Source organism: Lissotriton helveticus, chromosome 3_1 (assembly GCF_964261635.1).
Source record: "Lissotriton helveticus chromosome 3_1, aLisHel1.1, whole genome shotgun sequence".
Classification (NCBI taxonomy): domain Eukaryota; kingdom Metazoa; phylum Chordata; class Amphibia; order Caudata; family Salamandridae; genus Lissotriton; species Lissotriton helveticus.
In genome coordinates this window covers 1,237,255,348-1,237,274,854 of record NC_136061.1, presented here as the reverse complement: position 1 = coordinate 1,237,274,854, position 19,507 = coordinate 1,237,255,348, and the positions used below count along the sequence as shown (strand labels likewise).

Here is a 19,507-nt window from a genome sequence, read left to right as displayed (position 1 = left end):
GATGTCCCACTCTACAGGCCCCAAAGCTGAGCTACAGGACTACTCTATCGATGTTATGATGAATCAGACAAAAAAACACAAACGATCCTATCTAAAACCACTGAGTATATTTAGCCTTTTGCTCCATACACAAATATACTCCTGGCCACAGAATTTGAACACCACAAAGACCCCGTCTTTCCTCACCATTTCCAATGTTCAGTTGTTTGATCCCCTACCCGACGTGACAGACCTCAGAGCTGTTATTTTAAGCAGTGCTTTCCACCAGTAAGACTTGTTTTTTTCCTAGTTCTGGTGGGCGTTCCTCCTTCTACCCAACATCTTTCTGAATTTCAAACCTTATACTTAAGCTTTTTTCAGATGCATCTGCATCCTAATGCAACAGGAATTGTTGCCCTTGAGCAAAATGTAAATATCATTTACTAGAGACTGATTTCCGTGTAAAGTTTTTTATTTGAATGTAGTCAACAGTTGTCTTAGCTTTCCCTATTTAAATTTCTATTTGTTTGCTCTTTTTTCTTTGTCAATTTACCCAGTATTTACTCAGGCCTAAAATTGTCTGTGTCCTGATAATGATTGGACATTTTCAAGAGATTTTTTTTTTTAAACTCTTTTTATTGAACACAAAGAAAAACAATACAAAAAGAAAAAAGAAACAAATTCTCAGGTGAATGCCTACAATTCCAGTGCATGGGTCAAAGTGGCAAGATGCAGAATCAAAGTAACAACATTTAGTGCTAGGATCTAAGGGATTCCTGTGCTCCCAGATCTAATCCCGTTGCAGGTGAATCACAAATCTCCCCTCTGTGGCTTTTCCACGTCCCCCATATCTTCCCCCACTTCTTCGGGCAACCCCTGGCCACATACACCGCTCTTTCCCGAAACATACACCAGTCAAGGTCTTCCGCCCATTTGTTGATTCGAGGCGGCTGGCTAACACCCCAGAGATGAGCTATATTCCGTTTAGCCACCATGTATGCCAGCGTCACCCACTGTTTCTGGTACACGTTTAAATCAGTAGGCTCCCACACATTCAACAAACATCTCCGGGCTTCTGGTCGTATCTCCACAACAAGGACTTCCCCCAGCTCATCGTGAACCTTCATCCAGTATGCCTGTATTGCTACACAATGCCAGAGGACATGCATCAAAGTGCCAATTTCCCCACACTCCCTCCTACAATCCCCGCTCTCGGCTCGTCCCATTCGTACCAAACGGGGCCCAGTTAGATAGGATCTATGTAATATCTTCAGTTGGACTAATCGGAGCCGCATCTGGATTGCGACTACCTTTGGGGATAAAACCGCCTCCGTCCAATCCTCATCATCTAGTTCCAATCCATCTGCACTCCACTGAGTTCTAATCCGCTCCAACAGGTTTCCCGAGTTGTTGACCAATTTCCTGTATATCAAGGAGATAGTTTTCTCGGGAATATGCCCATCTAGTACACGGTCCTCAAGAGGGGACGCCTCCGGGAGCTCCGTGTCCTTAAGGACATGAGTGGTGAGGGCATGTCTAACCTGCAGAAGGGCGAGGCGAAGCCACAATGGAGAAAGGTCAGAGATTCCCCTCCCAAGATATCTCACGCCGTGGACCATGGATGCCATTGCTGCTGGCAGCAGTATATAGTCTAGCCTAGATAGGCTACCGTGAGCTGCAGTAATATGGGTGTAGTGTGTCAATGTCGGGGTATGTAATTGCCAACTGTCTACCAGCCACACTGTTTCCAGGAAATCCGAGAGCCATCTCTGAGTCTGTCTGAGTACCCGAGGTGGGCTGCGATCCACTTCCCCATCTAATACGGCGTTAAAATCACAGCCTAAGACTAGGCCCCCAAGCGGCAGCGTAAGGAAGATAGAACTCAAATCCCGAAAGGTCTCGTTTTGGAGGCCAGGTGGCATGTACATAGACAGAAGTGTGACCGTTCGGCCCCCGACCTGCCCCGAGACACCTACGCCTTTGGTCAATCCACGTAGCCTGCTCAGACAATGGAAAGGAGTTCTTAACCAGGATACCAACCTCTCTAGAGCCAGTGGGGAATCCAGCATGCGCCACCAATTTGTACCCTCCCTTATGGAGGGCCAAGCACCTATTACCTACTAAGTGCGTCTCTTGCAGCAATACCACATCTGGAGAATGTCGTCGGAGAAGCTGGCCCACCATCCCTCTCTTAGGGCCAGATGTAGGAGCCCGAATACCGGTCGGTAACGGCCGATTTCGGCCGTTACCGACCGGTATTTGGGTTTTCAGATGTAGGGGCATGTAATTTTAAGAATCGGTAATTTTACCGATTCGGTAAATATACCGATTCTGTAAAATACTGAATCGGTATATTTACCGAATCGGTAAATCCATATGCAGCTGACACTCCTGAGAGTCGGTATTTTACCACACAATCCTATTGTGTGGTAAAATAGCGAATTCAGGTGTGCATGCACATCTGTGCATGCACACCTGTGCAATGTGACACACAGACATGCCCTTAGGGCATGTATGTGTGCCACATGTCACACAAGCCTGTACTTGGGGTGCTAGAGGGTGTCAAAGTGACACCCCCTGCACCCTTGCAGGATTCGGTATTTACCAATTCGGTAAATACCGAATCGGTATTGCCCATTGATTCCTATGGGCTTCAAGGCCCATAGGAATCAATGGGCAATACCGATTCGGTATTTACCAAATCGGTAAATACCGAATCTTACAGATTCGATATTCCTGATTTCGGAATTACCTAAATCTGCACCCTTCCCATTTACAGATTCTTAAATACCGAATCAGTAAAATTCGGTATTTAAGAGTCTGTAAATGGGAATTACCTACATCTAGCCCTTAATCTTGTCACCCAAGCCATTAACATTCCAACTCAGCACCCTCATCCCTGATCCTCTAATATTCTGTGTCGCCGAACCCATGCAGATCGCGAGTCGTTACAATCGTAACACCTGAGACAAAATAATAATAATGAAGGGACTACCATCGCACAACAACAAATCAAAAACTCTACATACTCCCATCCCCACTCCCCCCACCCTGCACCCCTGCTCATGGCTTCCACTTATCGCCAACTTGCAGTGTGCCTGTCGCTCCATACTCTAACTATCTAAAAGTAGAAAGGAGGAGGAAGGCAGCTCCATGGACCCCCCCCTCAGCCCCGTATCACCTACTTCTACGCCTAAGACAAATCTCAACTCTCAAAAGACAATACAATCTCCATTTACAGTCTTTAAGCAGCGCCATTTACTCCTGTCCTGGCACATCTCTCCTCTCCTCCCTCTCGGGTCCCTACCACCCGGGAATTTATGCGCCCGCTGAATAGTGAAGAAATTACTAAGCCCCTTGGGTTGAAGGTGTTTGAGAACCAGGTCTTCCACGAAGAGATCCGGAGTCTGGCCCTCCACCTTTTCCGGAACTCCAACTATTTGAACGTTGCCTCTCCAGGCCCTCCCTTCGTAGTCGTCCAGCTTCCGGCTCGTGAGGACATTAGTCCGCTTGAGTTCCCGTACCTCCTGCTGTAGCGATGCTACATCACCTGTCAAACTTGCAGTTTTAATGTCAAGGGATTTAACCTTTTCACTGGTTTTTGTGAGGTCCGCACGGATAAGGTTGACCTCTATAGCCATTGTATCTAGTTTATGATCAAGTGCCTCCATTTGCTGTCCCAAAGACGTTTTCACTCCATCTATAGCTGCCATCACATCCAGTAATGTAGGTTCCGTCTGGGGGGCCGACCGAATCCCTTCCCGGACTTTGTGTTTTCTTCAGATCAAGCGGGGAGCTTCTCTGCAACGTATATCTGTCCAATTTGTTGGCTTGCACAAATAGGAACCCTTTAGTAGACCGTGCCTGTGACCTCTCGCTTTCTGGTTTGGTCGCCATTTCAACCTTCACTAGAGTCCCCAACAATAGCCCGCGACACCGACTCACCGCCGGAACCCACAATGTTAACAGATTCCTCCCCCGCTAGGGTATCATGCTCGTCAGCGGGAGTCCAGGCAGTGGGTTTCAAAACCCAAGAGGATCACTTCAAGACCGCATTGCACTCCGCTGTCAGGTCTGCAGTCCGGATCGCTGGGCGAATGAGCAGGGCGACTGCAGCCTGGTCAGCTCCTCAGTGCTCAGTGCGGGGGCCCCCCTGGACCATCCAGGCTGGTCGGTTACCTCCTACTTTAAGGCGCCGCGTCGCAACCGACTGTACTGCTCACCACAGCCCTCGGCGTCTTTAGACCCAGAGGCTTCAGACCTTCCAACTTCTCACTCCGGCCCCCGACCTTTTAGCGGGACCAGAGTTGCTGCAGTGGGCTCACAAGATCAGGATAGAGCCCAGGCGGCGAGTCTCATAACAAAGGAAGATCACCCCCGGTCCGCACGTCTCTCTACAATTGGGTCTGCAGCCCAGACCGCCCGGCCATTTCCGCCCCCTGCAGCTAGCGGTCCTCTCGCTCACCCTAACGTTCGGGATGTCAAACGATTTCACTATGGTTCCAAAGGGCTCCTGCGGCGACGAGGGTTCGTCTGCGGGGGTTGTCTGTTCCGCGGCAGGACGGCCGCTCCGAGAGCTCCCCCGCCTCCCCAGAGAAAGTTCTACTCACTGCACGTCACTCGGGCCCCCAAGCTCACCACTGTCCTCACCTTGGGGGCTCATGTCACCAAAAGGATGCGTCCGCTCTCTCGGGCTCAAAGCTTCATACCCCCCAGCCCAGTCGGTTACTGGTACCACCCCAGCCACTCTCCCGGCGACTCACCGCCGCACTTCACAGGCAGGCGCTGCCGGGCGAACGCGTAGGGCATCTGCCGCGGGTCAAGCTCCTCAGTCCCCGGACTCCCCTTGGTACTTCCAGGCCGGCTGGTCACTTCCGGTCACAATCGTGGCTGTTGTTGCTTTCACAACCGGCCGTGCCGCACACCACAGCCCCCGGCTTCGAGGTCTTGGAGGCCTTAGATGTCTCGGCGTCTCACTCCGGTCCCCGACCTCACAGCAGGACCGGAGTTGCAGCGATGGGCCCCACTGGACGTCCGCAAACGGCGTGTGGACTTTGCGCCTCAGGATAATGCCAGGATATGGGGGCGAGGACACGATCACGGCAGAGCTGGTGTCCTACGTGGCCATCTTGGGCGCATGCTAGGCTCCTACTCCCATTTTCAGGAGATTTAAATGCAGTTAATTAAAAACTAAAGACCCAGTCAAATCAGTGTAATTTGTAACACTTGGGCTGCATTGATGCCTTATTCATTGTTATACAAACATTGCCTTATTTACACATATGTATCACCTTTGAGCACTGAGCGCTTTTCTCCTCACTTCACATTTTCAACACCTGTCACATTTGTATATAATGTGTGATCTGCATTTTAACTTTATGATAGATCTGGGGGTCTCTAGTTGGCAGAGGTAGGTACCACTGTCCAAATAGGGACCCTTGCTTCTAGGCAGGGCAAAGAATAACCCTCTGAGATAACCCCTGCTCACCCTCTAGGTAGCTTGGCATGAGCAGTCTAGGCTAACCAGAGGCAATGCGTAAAGTATTTGTACCAACACTCACAGTAACACAGTGAAAACACCACAAACTGACTCCACAACAGTTTAGAAAAATAAAGGTATTTAATCTAAACTACACAAGACCAAAACGACAAAAATCCAACATACACTGTTCAAGAATATGGTTTCAAAAGAGTTCTTAAGGTTGAGTTAAAATTCTTTAGGATGCAATAGAATTCTCTACGTTGCGATAGAATTCTCTACTGATGCGTGAAAGGTTCACAGTTGCGTCACGTTTACTCACAGTACCTTTTAGTTGCAACAAAGTTCCAAAAGCAGAAGCTGGTGCGGTGGAAAACAAGCGATGTGTTGCTCCTGAGACCCTGGGGAGGCAATGCGACAGCCCCGCTGCAGCAGCGGGCGTGTTGCGACGAATCCGGTCTGTATGGGGAGGAAGGCCACTTGTATGGATTCCGGTGCGTAGGTTCCGTAGGAAGTTTGTTCTCGCAAAGGCACAATGCGTCGATCTCGTACGGGCTGCGACGATCTCCGGGGCGACGATGCGCGGTCGAGCGATGATCCTCTCTCTCGCAGCTCCTCGATGCGATGGTTCTGCGACGATGCTCGCAGCGACGTGATGCGGTCCGCAAGCAAGCGGTGCGGCGATTTCACCCAGCGACGACAGGCTCTGCGACGACACTCGCAGCAATGTTCGACTTTCCTGCACCGGTCAGGTGCGTCCCGCAAACGAAGGATTCGACATCTCTGGCAGCGGCGTCAGGCGCTGCGACGATCTCGACCACCGTAGCGGCGGGAAACTTCTCGCACTGTCGGGGATGCGCTCCGCAAGCGAGCGATGCGACACTTTTCAGTTTCGAAAGTCTCTCAAGCTTAGTTTCAAGCTTCCCAGCACAGGTACAACTTCCAGAGGCCCCACAACTGGATCAAGCACTCTAGGAAGGACAGAACTCTCTCAGCAGAGTTCAGGGAAGCTGGAGGGTGAAGTCCTTTTGTTCCTGGGACTTCGGAACAGGGAGCCAGCCCTTCTCAGGCCCTTGGAGATTCCTTCAAGCAAGGGGACACAGCACAAAGCAAAGTCCTTCCCCTCTCCTTGGCAGCAAAGCAACAGCTGGTCAGTCCAGCAGAGCAACAGCAGGACAGTCTTCCTTATTCAGTTTCAGCTTTCTCCTTGGCAGAGGTTTCTTCTTGATTCCAGGATGATCTAATTTTCTGTTGTCAGGGGTCCTGTACTTATACCCCTAAAGTCTTTGTTCTCTCTGTGCATGTGGGCCCTGAGCCCGGTCTGAACCAGTTCTGGGTGTTTCCTGAGTACTTTGTTTTGCTGGCTTCTTCTGTCCTTTCAGAGTGAGGGGCAGGGTCGTAAGCCGCCCAGCAGGAGGTGGAGCCAGCATTGTGGAAGGCAGGCACATCCCTATTCAGGCCCAGGTGCTAACTCCTCCCACCACTCCAGTTGCAAATGCAGTCATTCAGCCTAGGGCTGACTCAGCCAGCCTCCTGGGGAATCCCCAGCCCCTGTCACTCTCAAACCAGACAGTCAATACACAAGCAGACCAAGGCATACAGAAGGGTCAGACAAGATAAAAGCAACTTTCTAAAAGTGCTGTTCTCCAACACAGGATTTAAAAACAACCTTTCCTAAAAGATGTGTTATTAAATTCTGAGTTCAGGGATACTAGATACTTATGTCCTATCTTGTTCCTATGGGAAGAAATGCTGTTAACCACTGTAGCCAGCATCCCCCATGTTAATCTATGGAGCAAGATAGCCTTACAATAGTGAAAAACGAAACTGGCTGCCATTCACTACCAGAGCATGTCACCTGCACTCGTACATGCTCTACCTTTTACATACACTGCACCCTGCCCAGGTGGGTACCTTGGGCCTTCCATAGGGGTGACTCTTGCGCACAAAAAAGGGAAGGGTTAGGCCTGGTCAGTGGGGCCACTGACCAGGAGGACATGGCAGTTCTAAACTGCACACAGGCACTGCAGTGTCAGGCCTGAGACATCATTGTAGGGCTACTCCTGTGGGTGGCACAATCAGTGCTGGAGGCCCACTAGTAGCATTTGTCATCACCAGCCCTGGCACACCCAGTGCACTTTTATAGGGACTTCGTGGTTATACAAATATGCCAAACATGTATATCCAATCAGAATAACAATTTACATAGGGAGCACTTACACTCTGGCACTGATCAGCAGTGGCAGAGTGTCCAAAGCATCTAAACCAGCAAAAACGAAATCCAACACAGCATCAAAAATACAGGAGGTAGAGGCAAAAAGATAGGGGGAAACCACGCCAAAGATGCCAGGTCTAACACGTGTCCCCTCCAGCTGAAAGTGGGGAGAACTGCCCACCCTCTTGGGAGTTCTCTTCACTAAGGCGTAAAAACCTGGACAGACCATCAGCATTGGCGTGTTCTGTGTCAGGGCGGTGTTCCACCGTGAAGTCCATTCCCTGTAGGGAGATGGACCACCTCATCAGTTTTGGGTTCTCACCCCTCATTTGCATTAACCATCTGAGGGGCCTGTGGTCGGTCTGAACATAGAAGTGAGTCCCAAACAGGTAGGGCCTCAACTTCTTCAGAGCCCAGACCACAGCAAATGCTTCTCTCTTAATCGCACTCCACCTCTGTTCCCTGGGGAGTAGTCTCCTACTAATGAAGGCTACCGGCTGGTCTCCTCCCTCCTCAGTGATTTGTGAGAGTACTGCTCCCACACCATGCTCTGAAGCGTCTGTCTGTACTATGAACTCACAGGAAAAGTCAGGTGCCTTGAGCACCGGTGCTGTGCACATGGCAGTTTTCAGGGTTTCAAAAGCAGTCTGGCAGGCTTCAGTCCAGTCCACGCTTTTGGGCAACTTCTTGGAAGTGAGTTCTGTCAAGGGGGCGACAATGGTGCCATATCCCTTGACAAACCGTCTGTAATACCCGGTGAGTCCTAAAAAGGCTCTCACCTCTGTCTGGGTCTTGGGGGACTCCCAAGCCAGAATGGTATCAATCTTTGCATGTAGGGGCGCGACCTGGCCGCTCCCCACCTGGTGTCCCAAATACACCACAGATCCCTGCCCTATCTGGCACTTGCTGGCCTTGATAGTGAGGCCTGCCCTTTGCAGAGCCTTCAACACTTCACAGAGGTGTTGCAAGTGTTCCTCCCACGTGGAGCTGAACACAGCAATGTCATCCAGGTATGCGGTGCTGAATTCCTCCAGCCCGGACAGTACCTGGTTAACCAGTTTCTGGAACGTGGCAGGGGCATTCTTCAACCCAAAGGGCATGACTCGGAACTGGAAGTGCCCCTCTGGCGTTGAAAATGCTGACCTCTCTTTGGCCCATCAGTTAAGGCAATCTGCCAATACCCAGAAGTCAAATCGAATGTACTGAGGTACTGGGCAGCTACCAACCGATCCACGAGCTCATCAGCTCTGGGGATGGGGTGTGCGTCAGTCTTCGTGACCGCATTGAGCCCACGGTAGTCCACGCAAAACCGGAGTTCTGGAGGGCCACCGGGCGTAGCAGCTTTCTTGGGCACCAAGACCACTGGGCTAGCCCAGGGGCTGCTGGAGGGTTCAATCACCCCTAGTGCCAACATCTTGGAAACTTCTCCCTTGATGCTGGCCCTGACCTTGTCAGCTACCCTGTAAAATTTGTGTTTCACAGGCAGACTGTCTCCAGTGTCCACATCATGGACGCACCAGTTGGTGACTCCTGGGGTCAGGGAGAACAGGGAGGAGAACTGACCTAACACTTGGCGACATTCCTTCTGCTGCTCTGGGGTCAGGGTGGGCGAGAGGACTACACCATCCACTGACCCATCTTGCTCCTTAACTGCCAGGAGGTCAGGGAGAGGATCACTATCCTCTTCCATTCCTGCATCTGTAGCCATGAGCATAGTCACATCAGACCTCTCAAAGTGTGGTTTGAGGTGGTTCACATGCAAGACTCTCAGGGGCTGCCTGGGAGTCCTCAGGTTAACCAGGTAGGTTACCTCGCTCTTCCTTTCCACCACCTCATATGGCCCAGTCCACTTGTCTTAGAGCGCACAAGGCTCCACTGGCGCCATCACCCACACTTTCTGCCCAGGTTGAAATTCGACCAGAGTGGTATTCTGGTCGTACCATCTTTTCATTTCCTCCTGGCTTGCTTCCAGGTTCGCCTGAGCGAGCTTCCTGAAGCGTTGTGTCTGGTTGCGGAAGGCCAGCACATAGCTGAACACATCCTGGGGGGTTTTCCCACGGGACTTTTCCCAACCCTCCTTCACCAGTGAGAGAGGTCCTCTAACAGGGTGGCCATACAGGAGTTCAAAGGGACTGAACCCTAAGGACTTCTGAGACACCTCCCTGTAGGCAAACAACAGACATGGTAACAAGACGTCCCACTTCCATCTCATGGGCTCCGCTAGGCCCATAATCATACCTTTCAGGGTCCGGTTGAACCTTTCAAGCAACCCATTTCCTTGAGGATGGTAAGGAGTGGTGAACTTATAAGTTACCCCACACTTCTCCCACAGAGACTTCATGTACTTAGAGATGAAGTTGGTACCCCGGTCGGAGACCACCTCTCTGGGGAACCCCACACGGGAAAAGATCCCCATCAATGCACGGCCCACCACGGGTGCTGTGATTATCCTGAGAGGGACTGCTTCCGGGTACCGGGTGGCATGGTCCACCAAGACCAGGATGAACCTGTTGCCTAAGGCTGTCTTGGGGTCCAGGGGCCCTACTATGTCTATGCCCACCTGCTCGAAAGGGGTGCTCACCACTGGGAAGGGCTGAAGGGGTGCCTTCAGCTTCATTCCAGTCTTGCCACTGGCTTGACAGGTTTAGCAAGATCTGCAAAAGGAACCAACGTGCTTTCTCATCTGGGGCCAGTGGAAGTGGGTGACAAGCCGGTTCAGGGTCTTCTCTTGCCCCAGATGTCCTGCGAGAGGCACGTCATGAGCCAGACCCATTCGGAAGTTTCTGAAGCGCTCGGGTACCACCAGCACACGGGCTGCACCGGGCTCAGCAAACTGAGGCTCGCCATATAGTAGGTCATATTCCCAGTAGATAAAGTGATCTCTGGCTGCTCCACCTGCTGCCTGATCTACAGCCTGTTGCCGCAGACCAATGAGGGAAGGGCATTCTTTCTGCGCCTGGCAGAATTCCTCCCTGGAGGGACCACCTTCCTGCTGCCAATGGGTCAGCTCAGGTAGGTCTCCCAGTTCGGCCACCTGTTCCCCTGTAGGTTCCAGGGCATCCCCCTCAGGTTCTGCTTCTTCCTGGACCGTGGGAACTGCTGGGGCGGGTTTCCCGCACCCCTTGCCTCTTCCTCTCCTGGCAGGTCTCTGGGCCACTGTTTCAGGTTCCAGTTCTGCTGAATCACCCTTACTGGCTGCCATAGCACGCGTGGTCACGCAGATCCACGCAGGCAGACCCAACATCTCCAAGTGAGTTCTGTGATCTACATCCTTCCATGGAGAACTCTCCAGGCTGTCACCTAACAGTCAGTCTACAGGCAAGGCATCACTGACAACTACTTCCAAAAGACCAGAGACTCCCCCCCATGCAAAGGGAACACGGGCCAACTTGCAGAGGCGCACTGAGCTGTCAGCGGCCACTACAGGGCGGAGTACATCAGGGATGATTTGCTCTTCAGACACCCACTGACACCTCACGGATGTCAGGCTGGCTCCTGTGTCTCTCAGAGCCTCAACCTCCCTTCCATTGATGGTCACCTTCTGCCCATATTTCTTAGTGTTAGAGGGCAGTAAAGTTTATTGGACAACCTCTTGGTCTCCTAGAGAGACAAGGGTCATAACTGCTAGCTCCCCCCAGTCACTAGAAACCAAATCCCCTCCCAAAGCTACACTAGCTAACACTGGGGCGGGGGCACCAGTGGGTGCTAGCTTCTTCTTGGGACAGCTTGGAGCAATGTGGCCCACCTCATTGCAGTGATAGCAGGTAGGGGGACCTTGGTTATCCCTTCTGTCTCTATTGTCCCGCCTGCCCTTAGGGGGCCATGGCTGTCTAGGTTTGGGGGGTTGGGATTCCTTTCCCTGGGAAATATTTTGGGGCCCTTGTGAGAACTCCTTTTGGTTACCCTTGTCCCCCCCACTTCTGCTGGGGACCCTGCTCACCTTTGGCTGTGGTACCCACAATTCCTCTGTGGACCCTGGTACTGGTCCAGCAGTCCGCCTCCTTAGCAAGCTCAATGGGGTCTGTCAGCTTGCTGTCTAAAAGATGCTGGCGCAGCTCTGGAAAACAAAGACTACTCAAGTGCTCCCAACTGATTAAATGCAACAACCCCTTAAAATCAGTTACCTTACTGCCCTTCATCCAACCTTCCAGTGCACGTGAGTACTGATTCACACATTCCATCCAAGTCTCAGACTCTCTCTTCTTGGAGTTTCTAAACTGCAGTCTATACTGCTCTGGAGTAAGGCCATACCTGAGACATAAGGCCTCCTTCATATTGGGGTAGGTCATGGCACCTGCCATCTCTAAGGGCTCTAGAGCACTCTTCCTAGAAGCCTCAAAATGTTTCCACAGGCCCGCCCCCCAATGCTGTTCAGGCACACCATTCATCCTCAATGCAATCTCATACGAAGTGAACCAGGCATAAATATCCTCACTCCTATGGTAATTCTGCACCAGGTCCTTGGGAATATATACTTTACCCCCATGCACTGGCTGCGCGCTGCCACCATTTGAACTGGCATCCACCTCCTTGGCTTTAAGATCCAGTTCTCTCATGCTCAACTCATGAGCCAAAAGCAATTTCTTTTCCTCCAAGGCGCGGGCACTTTTGCTCTCCTCTGCCGCCTTTTCTCTTTCTTTATCCATTTCCAATTGCTTCATTTTCATTTTCAGAACTTCCAACTCATATTCTCTTACTCTCTGATTTTCTTGTAACTCTTCTGGGGTGAGGCCCCTGCTGGAATGATTGCTGCCAGCTCTTGAGCCTACTCTGCCCACTGGCAGATCTGTGCCTTGAAAACTATTTTCCACATCCACAGCATCATTTCCCTCTTGTGCCTCCCAATGGGCCTTCAAGATTTTCTGCAGCTCCTCTTTCCTGGCGCCTTTTGCGGGGCACCCAAATTTCTGGCAGAAGTGCTTAAGCTGTCTTGCTGGGTAGGAGTACAAATCCTCAATGACAAACTCCCATTCTCCTTGTGCCCCTTCACTGAGTGCCTTTCCTTTTGCAGCAATGATGGTTTGAAGAGTTACTCAAAAATAGAATCAAAAATCAAAAACCAGTAGTATGCGGTGGCGTAGTGGTCTGAACTCACTAGTGATGTACACCAATTACTGTGGGTCAAGTACAAATACAAGTTCAAATTCCACCGCCTGACCACCAATGTTAGATCTGGGGGTCTCTAGTTGGCAGAGGTAGGTACCACTGTCCAAATAGGGACCCTTGCTTCTAGTCAGGGCAAGGAGATAACCCTCTGAGATAACCCCTGCTCACCCTCTAGGTAGCTTGGCACGAGCAGTCTAGGCTAACCAGAGGCAATGCGTAAAGTATTTGTACCAACACTCACAGTAACACAGTGAAAACACCACAAACTGACTCCACAACAGTTTAGAAAAATAAAGGTATTTAATCTAAACTACACAAAACCAAAACGACAAAAATCCAACATACACAGTCAAAAGAGTTCTTACGGTTGCGTTAAAATTCTTTAGGTTGCGATAGAATTCTCTACGTTGCGATAGAATTCTCTACTGATGCGTGAAAAGTTCACAGTTGCGTCACGTTTACTCACAGTACCTTTTAGTTGCAACAAAGTTCCAAAAGCAGAAGCTGGTGCGGTGGAAAACAAGCGATGCGTTGCTCCTGAGACCCTGGGGAGGCGATGCAACAGCCCCGCTGCAGCAGCGGGCGTGTTGCGACAAATCCGGTCTGTATGGGGAGGAAGGCCACTTGTATGGATTCCGGTGCGTAGGTTCCGTAGGAAGTTTGTTCTCGCAAAGGCACGATGCGTCGATCTCGTAGGGGCTGCGACGATCTCTGGGGCGACGATGCGTGGTCCAGCGGTGATCCTCTCTCTCGCAGCTCCTCGATACGATGGTTCTGCGATGATGCTCGCAGCGACGTGATGCGGTCCGCAAGCAAGCGGTGCGGCGATTTCACCCAGCGACGACAGGCTCTGCGACGACACTCGCAGCGATGTTCGACTTTCCCGCACCGGTCTGGTGCGTCCCGCAGGCGAAGGAGCGGCGTCAGGCGCTGCGACTATCTCGACCTCCGTAGCGGCGGGAAACTTCTCGCACTGTCGGGGATGCGCTCCGCAAGCGAGCGATGCGACACTTTTCAGTTTCAAAAGTCTCTCAAGCTTAGTTTCAAGCTTCCCAGCACAGGTACAACTTCCAGAGGCCCCACAACTGGATCAAGCACTCTAGGAAGGACAGATCTCTCTCAGCAGAGTTCAGGGAAGCTGAGGGTGAAGTCCTTTTGTTCCTGGGACTTCAGAACAGGGAGCCAGCTCTTCTCAGGCCCTTGGAAATTCCTTCAAGCAAGGGGACACAGCACAAAGCAAAGTCCTTCCCCTCTCCTTGGCAGCAAAGCAACAGCAGGTCAGTCCAGCAGAGCTACAGCAGGACAGTCTTCCTTCTTCAGTTTCAGCTTTCTCCTGGGCAGAGGTTCCTTCTTGATTCCAGGATTATCTAATTTTCGGTTGTCAGGGGTCCTGTACTTATACCCCCAAAGTCTTTGTTCTCTCTGTGCATGTGGGCCCTGAGCCCGGTCTGAACCAGTTCTGGGTGTTTCCTGAGTACTTTGTTTTGCTAGCTTCTTCTTTCCTTTCAGAGTGAGGGGCAGGGTTGTCAGCCGCCCAGCAGGAGGTGGAGCCAGCATTGTGGAAGGCAGGCACAGCCCTATTCAGTCCCAGGTGCTAACTCCTCCCACCACTCCAGTTGCAAATGCAGTCATTCAGCCTAGGGCTGACTCAGCCAGCCTCCTGGGGAATCCCCAGCCCCTGTCACTCTCAAACCAGACAGTCAATACACAAGCAGACCAAGGCACACAGAAGGGTCAGCAAGAGAACAGCAACTTTCTAAAAGTGCTGTTCTCCAAAACAGGATTTAAAAACAACCTTTCCCAAAAGATGTGTTATTAAATTCTGAGTTCAGGGATACTAGATACTTATGTCCAATCTTGTTCCTATGGGAAGACATGTTGTTAACCACTGTAGCCAGCATCCCCCATGTTAATCTATGGAGCAAGATAGCCTTACAATAGTGAAAAACGAAAATGGCTGCCATTCACTACCAGAGCATGTCACCTGCACTAGTACATGCTCTACCTTTTACATACACTACACCCTGCCCAGAGGGGTACCTTGGGCCTTCCATAGGGGTGACTGATGCGCACAAAAAGGGAAGGGTTAGGCCTGGTTAGTGGGGACACTGACCAGGAGGACATGGCAGTTCTAAACTGTACACAGGCACTGCAGTGTCAGGCCTGAGACATCATTTTAGGGCTACTCCCATGGGTGGCACAATCAGTGCTGCAGGCCCACTAGTAGCATTTGTCATCACCAGCCCTGGCACACCCAGTGCACTTTACTAGGGACTTCATGGTGATACAAATATGCCAAACATGTATATCCAATCAGAATAACAATTTACATAGGGGGCACTTACACTCTGACACTGATCAGCAGTGGCAGAGTGTCCAAAGCATCTAAACCAGCAAAAACGAAATCCAGCACAGCATCAATAATACAGGAGGTAGAGGCAAAAAGATAGGGGGAAACCACGCCAAAGATGCCAGGTCTAACACTGTACAATTAAAACAATGTTTTGAGTTTAACCTCTTATTATTACATGAATGCTCACATATTTCATAGGAAGCATTATTTTTTGAAAAAAATGGATACCTGGAAGGAGAAATATTATGTTCAAGATTGCTCTGCTGTGTATGGCAAGCCCGACATTTGTTGTCAGAAGCCAGGAACCTGCAGATTTGCTAGGTCCTCCATGGGCCATTTCAGGTCAGTCCAAATAAAGGTTTAACAGCCTGATTCATCATTCTCCCGTTTTGCGAGCCCCTAATAGCGATTCATAAGGAATCGCAATTAAGGACTTGCAAAACGGGATTCATGTAGAAATTGCATGAAGAAATGCGATTCCTACACATTCCTTATTTGCGATTAGCAAATTGCTAATCGCAAATAAGGAATAACTCCCCATGCATTCCTATGGGCCAAAAGGCCCATAGGAATGAATGGGGAGTATTCCTTATTTGCGATTAGCAATTAGCTAATCGCAAATAAGATAGCGATTTGAAGGGTGCCAGGGGTGTCCAAAGGACACCCTGTAGCACCCCTTTAATGCAAACTGAAACAGGTGTTGCGCACACACATGTCCAAAGGACATGTGTGTGTGCAACATGCAACTTAGAAAAATGCTTTTAAAAGCATTTTTCTAAGTTTTCGCTATTTATCACGAGGTTTGACCTCGCGGTAAATAGCGGGCCGAAATTGCGAATTCGCAATTTTTAAATGGATGATGAATTGCATTTAAGGAATCTCAAATAGAGATTCCTTAAATGTACTTCCTCGCAAAATAGCGAAATCGCTATTACCGATTTTTGCATTTGGGATGATGAATCCCAAATGCAAAAATAGCGCTCGCAAAGGGCCAGATTCTCAGAATCTGGCCCTTTGCGAGCCGATTTCGGCTTGATGAATCAGGCTGTTTATCTCCTAGGACACTAGGTGTGGTTAAATCCAGAGACTGCATCAATTAAGGCACCTTTGTTTGGTGGTAGGTTATATATCAGTCGGAATGAGCAGGAGAAACAAAGGGGAGCACCGTTCAAGAACAGTCACATCTGGTCATGATAAACCCTTCAATATTTTTTTGCATTTTTGAAGAGTTTTGCAAGGATGTCTTCTCTCCTCTATCAACAATTCGTAAATAGGTTTCCATCACCCTGGTGCAAAGGACTGACAGCAGACTGGTGGGGGCCATCACTGAGCAAGGTTTCGATAATAAAGAGGTCTGGTGATGAGTTTGAGGTCAAAGAAGAATTCTTGATGCAGTTTTAATGTGTGCAGTCATGAGGAGGCAGTTCAGCAGGGAGGTGGACCTACTGATTTAGTTAGTGGTAGGGATGGTTGGAGTTTGCGAGGGCAGAAAAATAGGTTTTGAGGTTGTGATATTAAGTTAAAGCTAATCTTCATCCCCAAGGAGGGCCTTCTTGGTGTTTGAGGAGTTAAAGGAGCCAGTGGGCAACTTGATGTTATCTAGTGGAGAAAGACTAGATTATACAGTATGGATGTTCCCAATAAATAAATGTTTACCATGAGGACCCACCACAGCATCCATACTGCTCTAGCCAAATGACAGACACCAGCAAGTACAAAATATGTGTGGCAGGTCACATGTGCGTTCACCAGACCAATAACAAATTGGCAGAAGTGGAATGGAGCTTACTGTCAGCAAAACTTTAACACTTCTTCCTCAGTAACTTTTAGGGAGCACCAGGTTCATGGGCGGTAGTTTCACCCGACATTTGTCACATCGCTGCACCCACTCAACATCTCATCGAGAATATGGGTGTTCTAGTGAGAATACCACTTGGTTCTAGGACACCACATAATTGCTGAAGCTAGAAGACATTGTTATTGTACTTCACAAAAGAAGTGGGCTAGACACCTTTACACTGAGTTTACATCCCATCCCACCTCAGCAAGTCATCATTCCCTGCCAACTTCACTTTACAGGGCGCCACATGTTAATGCACAGGGTGCTGTCCTGCTCAATTCATTTTCACCCCAACAAAAATGTTTGTCTTGTACAGCTGGATGCTGTTAGGTCTAACCTACCTTTTATCCGGCTGGGACATCTGAAGTGAGTTGTTGACGGGTAGAAATGTTAAAGTGCAGCTCTCAGATCTGCAAAGATATTAAAATAATTACTTGGTTTCTTAATATACAGAAAGCTATCATTATAACAGAGAAGTACTCAAAAGGAAAACAACTGTAGTATATAGTGTGATCACAGCTCATTCTTGTTCATGGTTACCAGAGATTTCAGGTGTCTTTTGTAAACTTCCTTACAAATAGAGGCCCCAGCAACCACGACCTGGCCAGTGGAGTGATAGATTTCCAGTGCACGATATAGTTTAAATTTACTCATGCAAAAATGTGTATTTGCACAAATACATTATTTTTTTGTTCCTTGGGTAAAATACTTATCCCAGTGGAGAAACTTCATTACTTACCACGTTGTGAAACCACCTGCCCATCACCACCGCTTCCCAGCCTTTTACAGTACATACTCCTGACTTCACAGGAGTAGTTTTATGTTTATTTTCATGGGTGAGTAACTACCTGCAAATGTCTGACTATTCACAGATGTATGTTTGTGGTGCCAATTACATGTTGCAGAGCTGTCTCCTCGAACCATTTCTAGCCATAGACTCTAAATGTAAGATGATTCATAAATCAACAAACATGTGGACTAGCACCACAAATGCAAATTACAATTTAAAAATTCCACTAACCCCGACTGTATATACAAGGGTGTGTATAATACTATTATAATTGTACTTCCAGGTACCTTTAGTTCCACTCAGGCCCTCATGACAAGTTTTCCAGAATCCGGTACAGCGATACCTGTCCCAAATTCTAGTTTTTCCAAGTTTTGAATTACACAGACGTGAGACTACTGGGTTATTTTGCGGGTATTTTCCAGATTTCTGAGGCAAATCTGTCCACATTTTCTGCCTTAAGCAGGAAGGGTGGATTGAATTGGAAGTAGGGGCAGGTAGAAAGGCCTCCACTGCCGACAACTACATGTTATGCACGTACTATGTGTGTTGGTAACTTGACTTTCTGCAATCTGTAGTGCAGATATTCAGTGTGTGAGAGAAGCATGCTTTGCTGCCAGATCGGCTGTAACTTCTCGGTGCTCATTAGTGATACTAGTGAACAGTTTTGAGATCTGATATAAAAATGTTAAACTGTTGCCTTTTACCCATTTCTGGTTTTAGCACATGCTAATCTGTATGTTTAAAATGCTGCGCAAATAAATCGTGCACAGGGCGCCAAATGTGTATCTCATCATAGATCCACTGAAAAAGACATTAGTATCAAGAACAAGTGCGTTTATTGCTTAATTTAGAGACCAGCATGAACTGCCTGAACGATGAAGTATCAAATAACTGGCATCCACTTAAATATATTTTTACATCCCTATACAGATACAGCTGACTATTGGTAACATCCTGTGCTGATTGCATTCTGCTGTTCTTTGATCAAATTTGGTAGATACCCGATTTCTAGAGATACCCTTTTAAAGATTTATATTCACCATCATCTGCCGCTCAGTACATCTAAGAATGTTCTGCAGTTAAGTCTTAATAAACACCCTGTCCCATTAACAGACTATTTAAAGATCATCGGTATGATTAATTATATAATCTTAATGTAGGGCGGGAATTTGGCAACAATTCATACAGGCTTATTTTACTTCCTCATTAATGTGTCGCGGCGCCTTGTTTAAATGAATTATTTATTATACAAGACGCTTTTCAAAGTGCCACACCCTTGAGTGGATGTTCAGTTACATCACTTAAAAAATTCTGGCATGCACTTTTCATGCGGTTATGTTGGATCACTGATCAGTGTCAGAACCAGGCAACAAGACTGAAAAGCTTCAGCTCAGGTGAGACTCTCAAGGCCTCAGAGCAGTAAATAATTAAGATTAACCTTTGCGCACGCATTATTACAAGATGTACCAGACTATGCGTGTTGGCACAGTAGGGTTTTACGAAGAGAGCAATGGCTCATGGGAGAGTGAGGGCAATTATTTTCACATGGTCCACTAAACTCTGGATATTTATGCACACGAGACGTGCAAGACATAAGTTCAGTCGCCAAACAAAAATGTATTTAATCTTGTGCTATGGTAAATGTACCCCCATGCAATCAAAAAATCATCTACAAGTTTCATATACGCAAATGTGCTTGGACTATTGTGGAATGGGGTGTACTTTTCCACTTGGGTATTACACCT

General features: G+C 48.8%; 1 protein-coding gene across 2 annotated transcripts in view; it reads right to left on the bottom strand.

Annotated features, from left to right (window-relative positions):
• Positions 1-19,507, bottom strand: part of LOC144823403 (ceramide kinase-like protein) — a 534,328-nt gene that overhangs the window by 310,164 nt on the left and 204,657 nt on the right. For both annotated transcript variants that reach the window (XM_078681879.1, XM_078681880.1), the window contains exon 6: positions 17,314-17,382. In XM_078681879.1, the coding sequence (XP_078538005.1) occupies positions 17,314-17,333 (20 nt within the window). In that variant the 5' untranslated portion in view covers positions 17,334-17,382. The remainder of the gene's footprint in view (positions 1-17,313; positions 17,383-19,507) is intronic.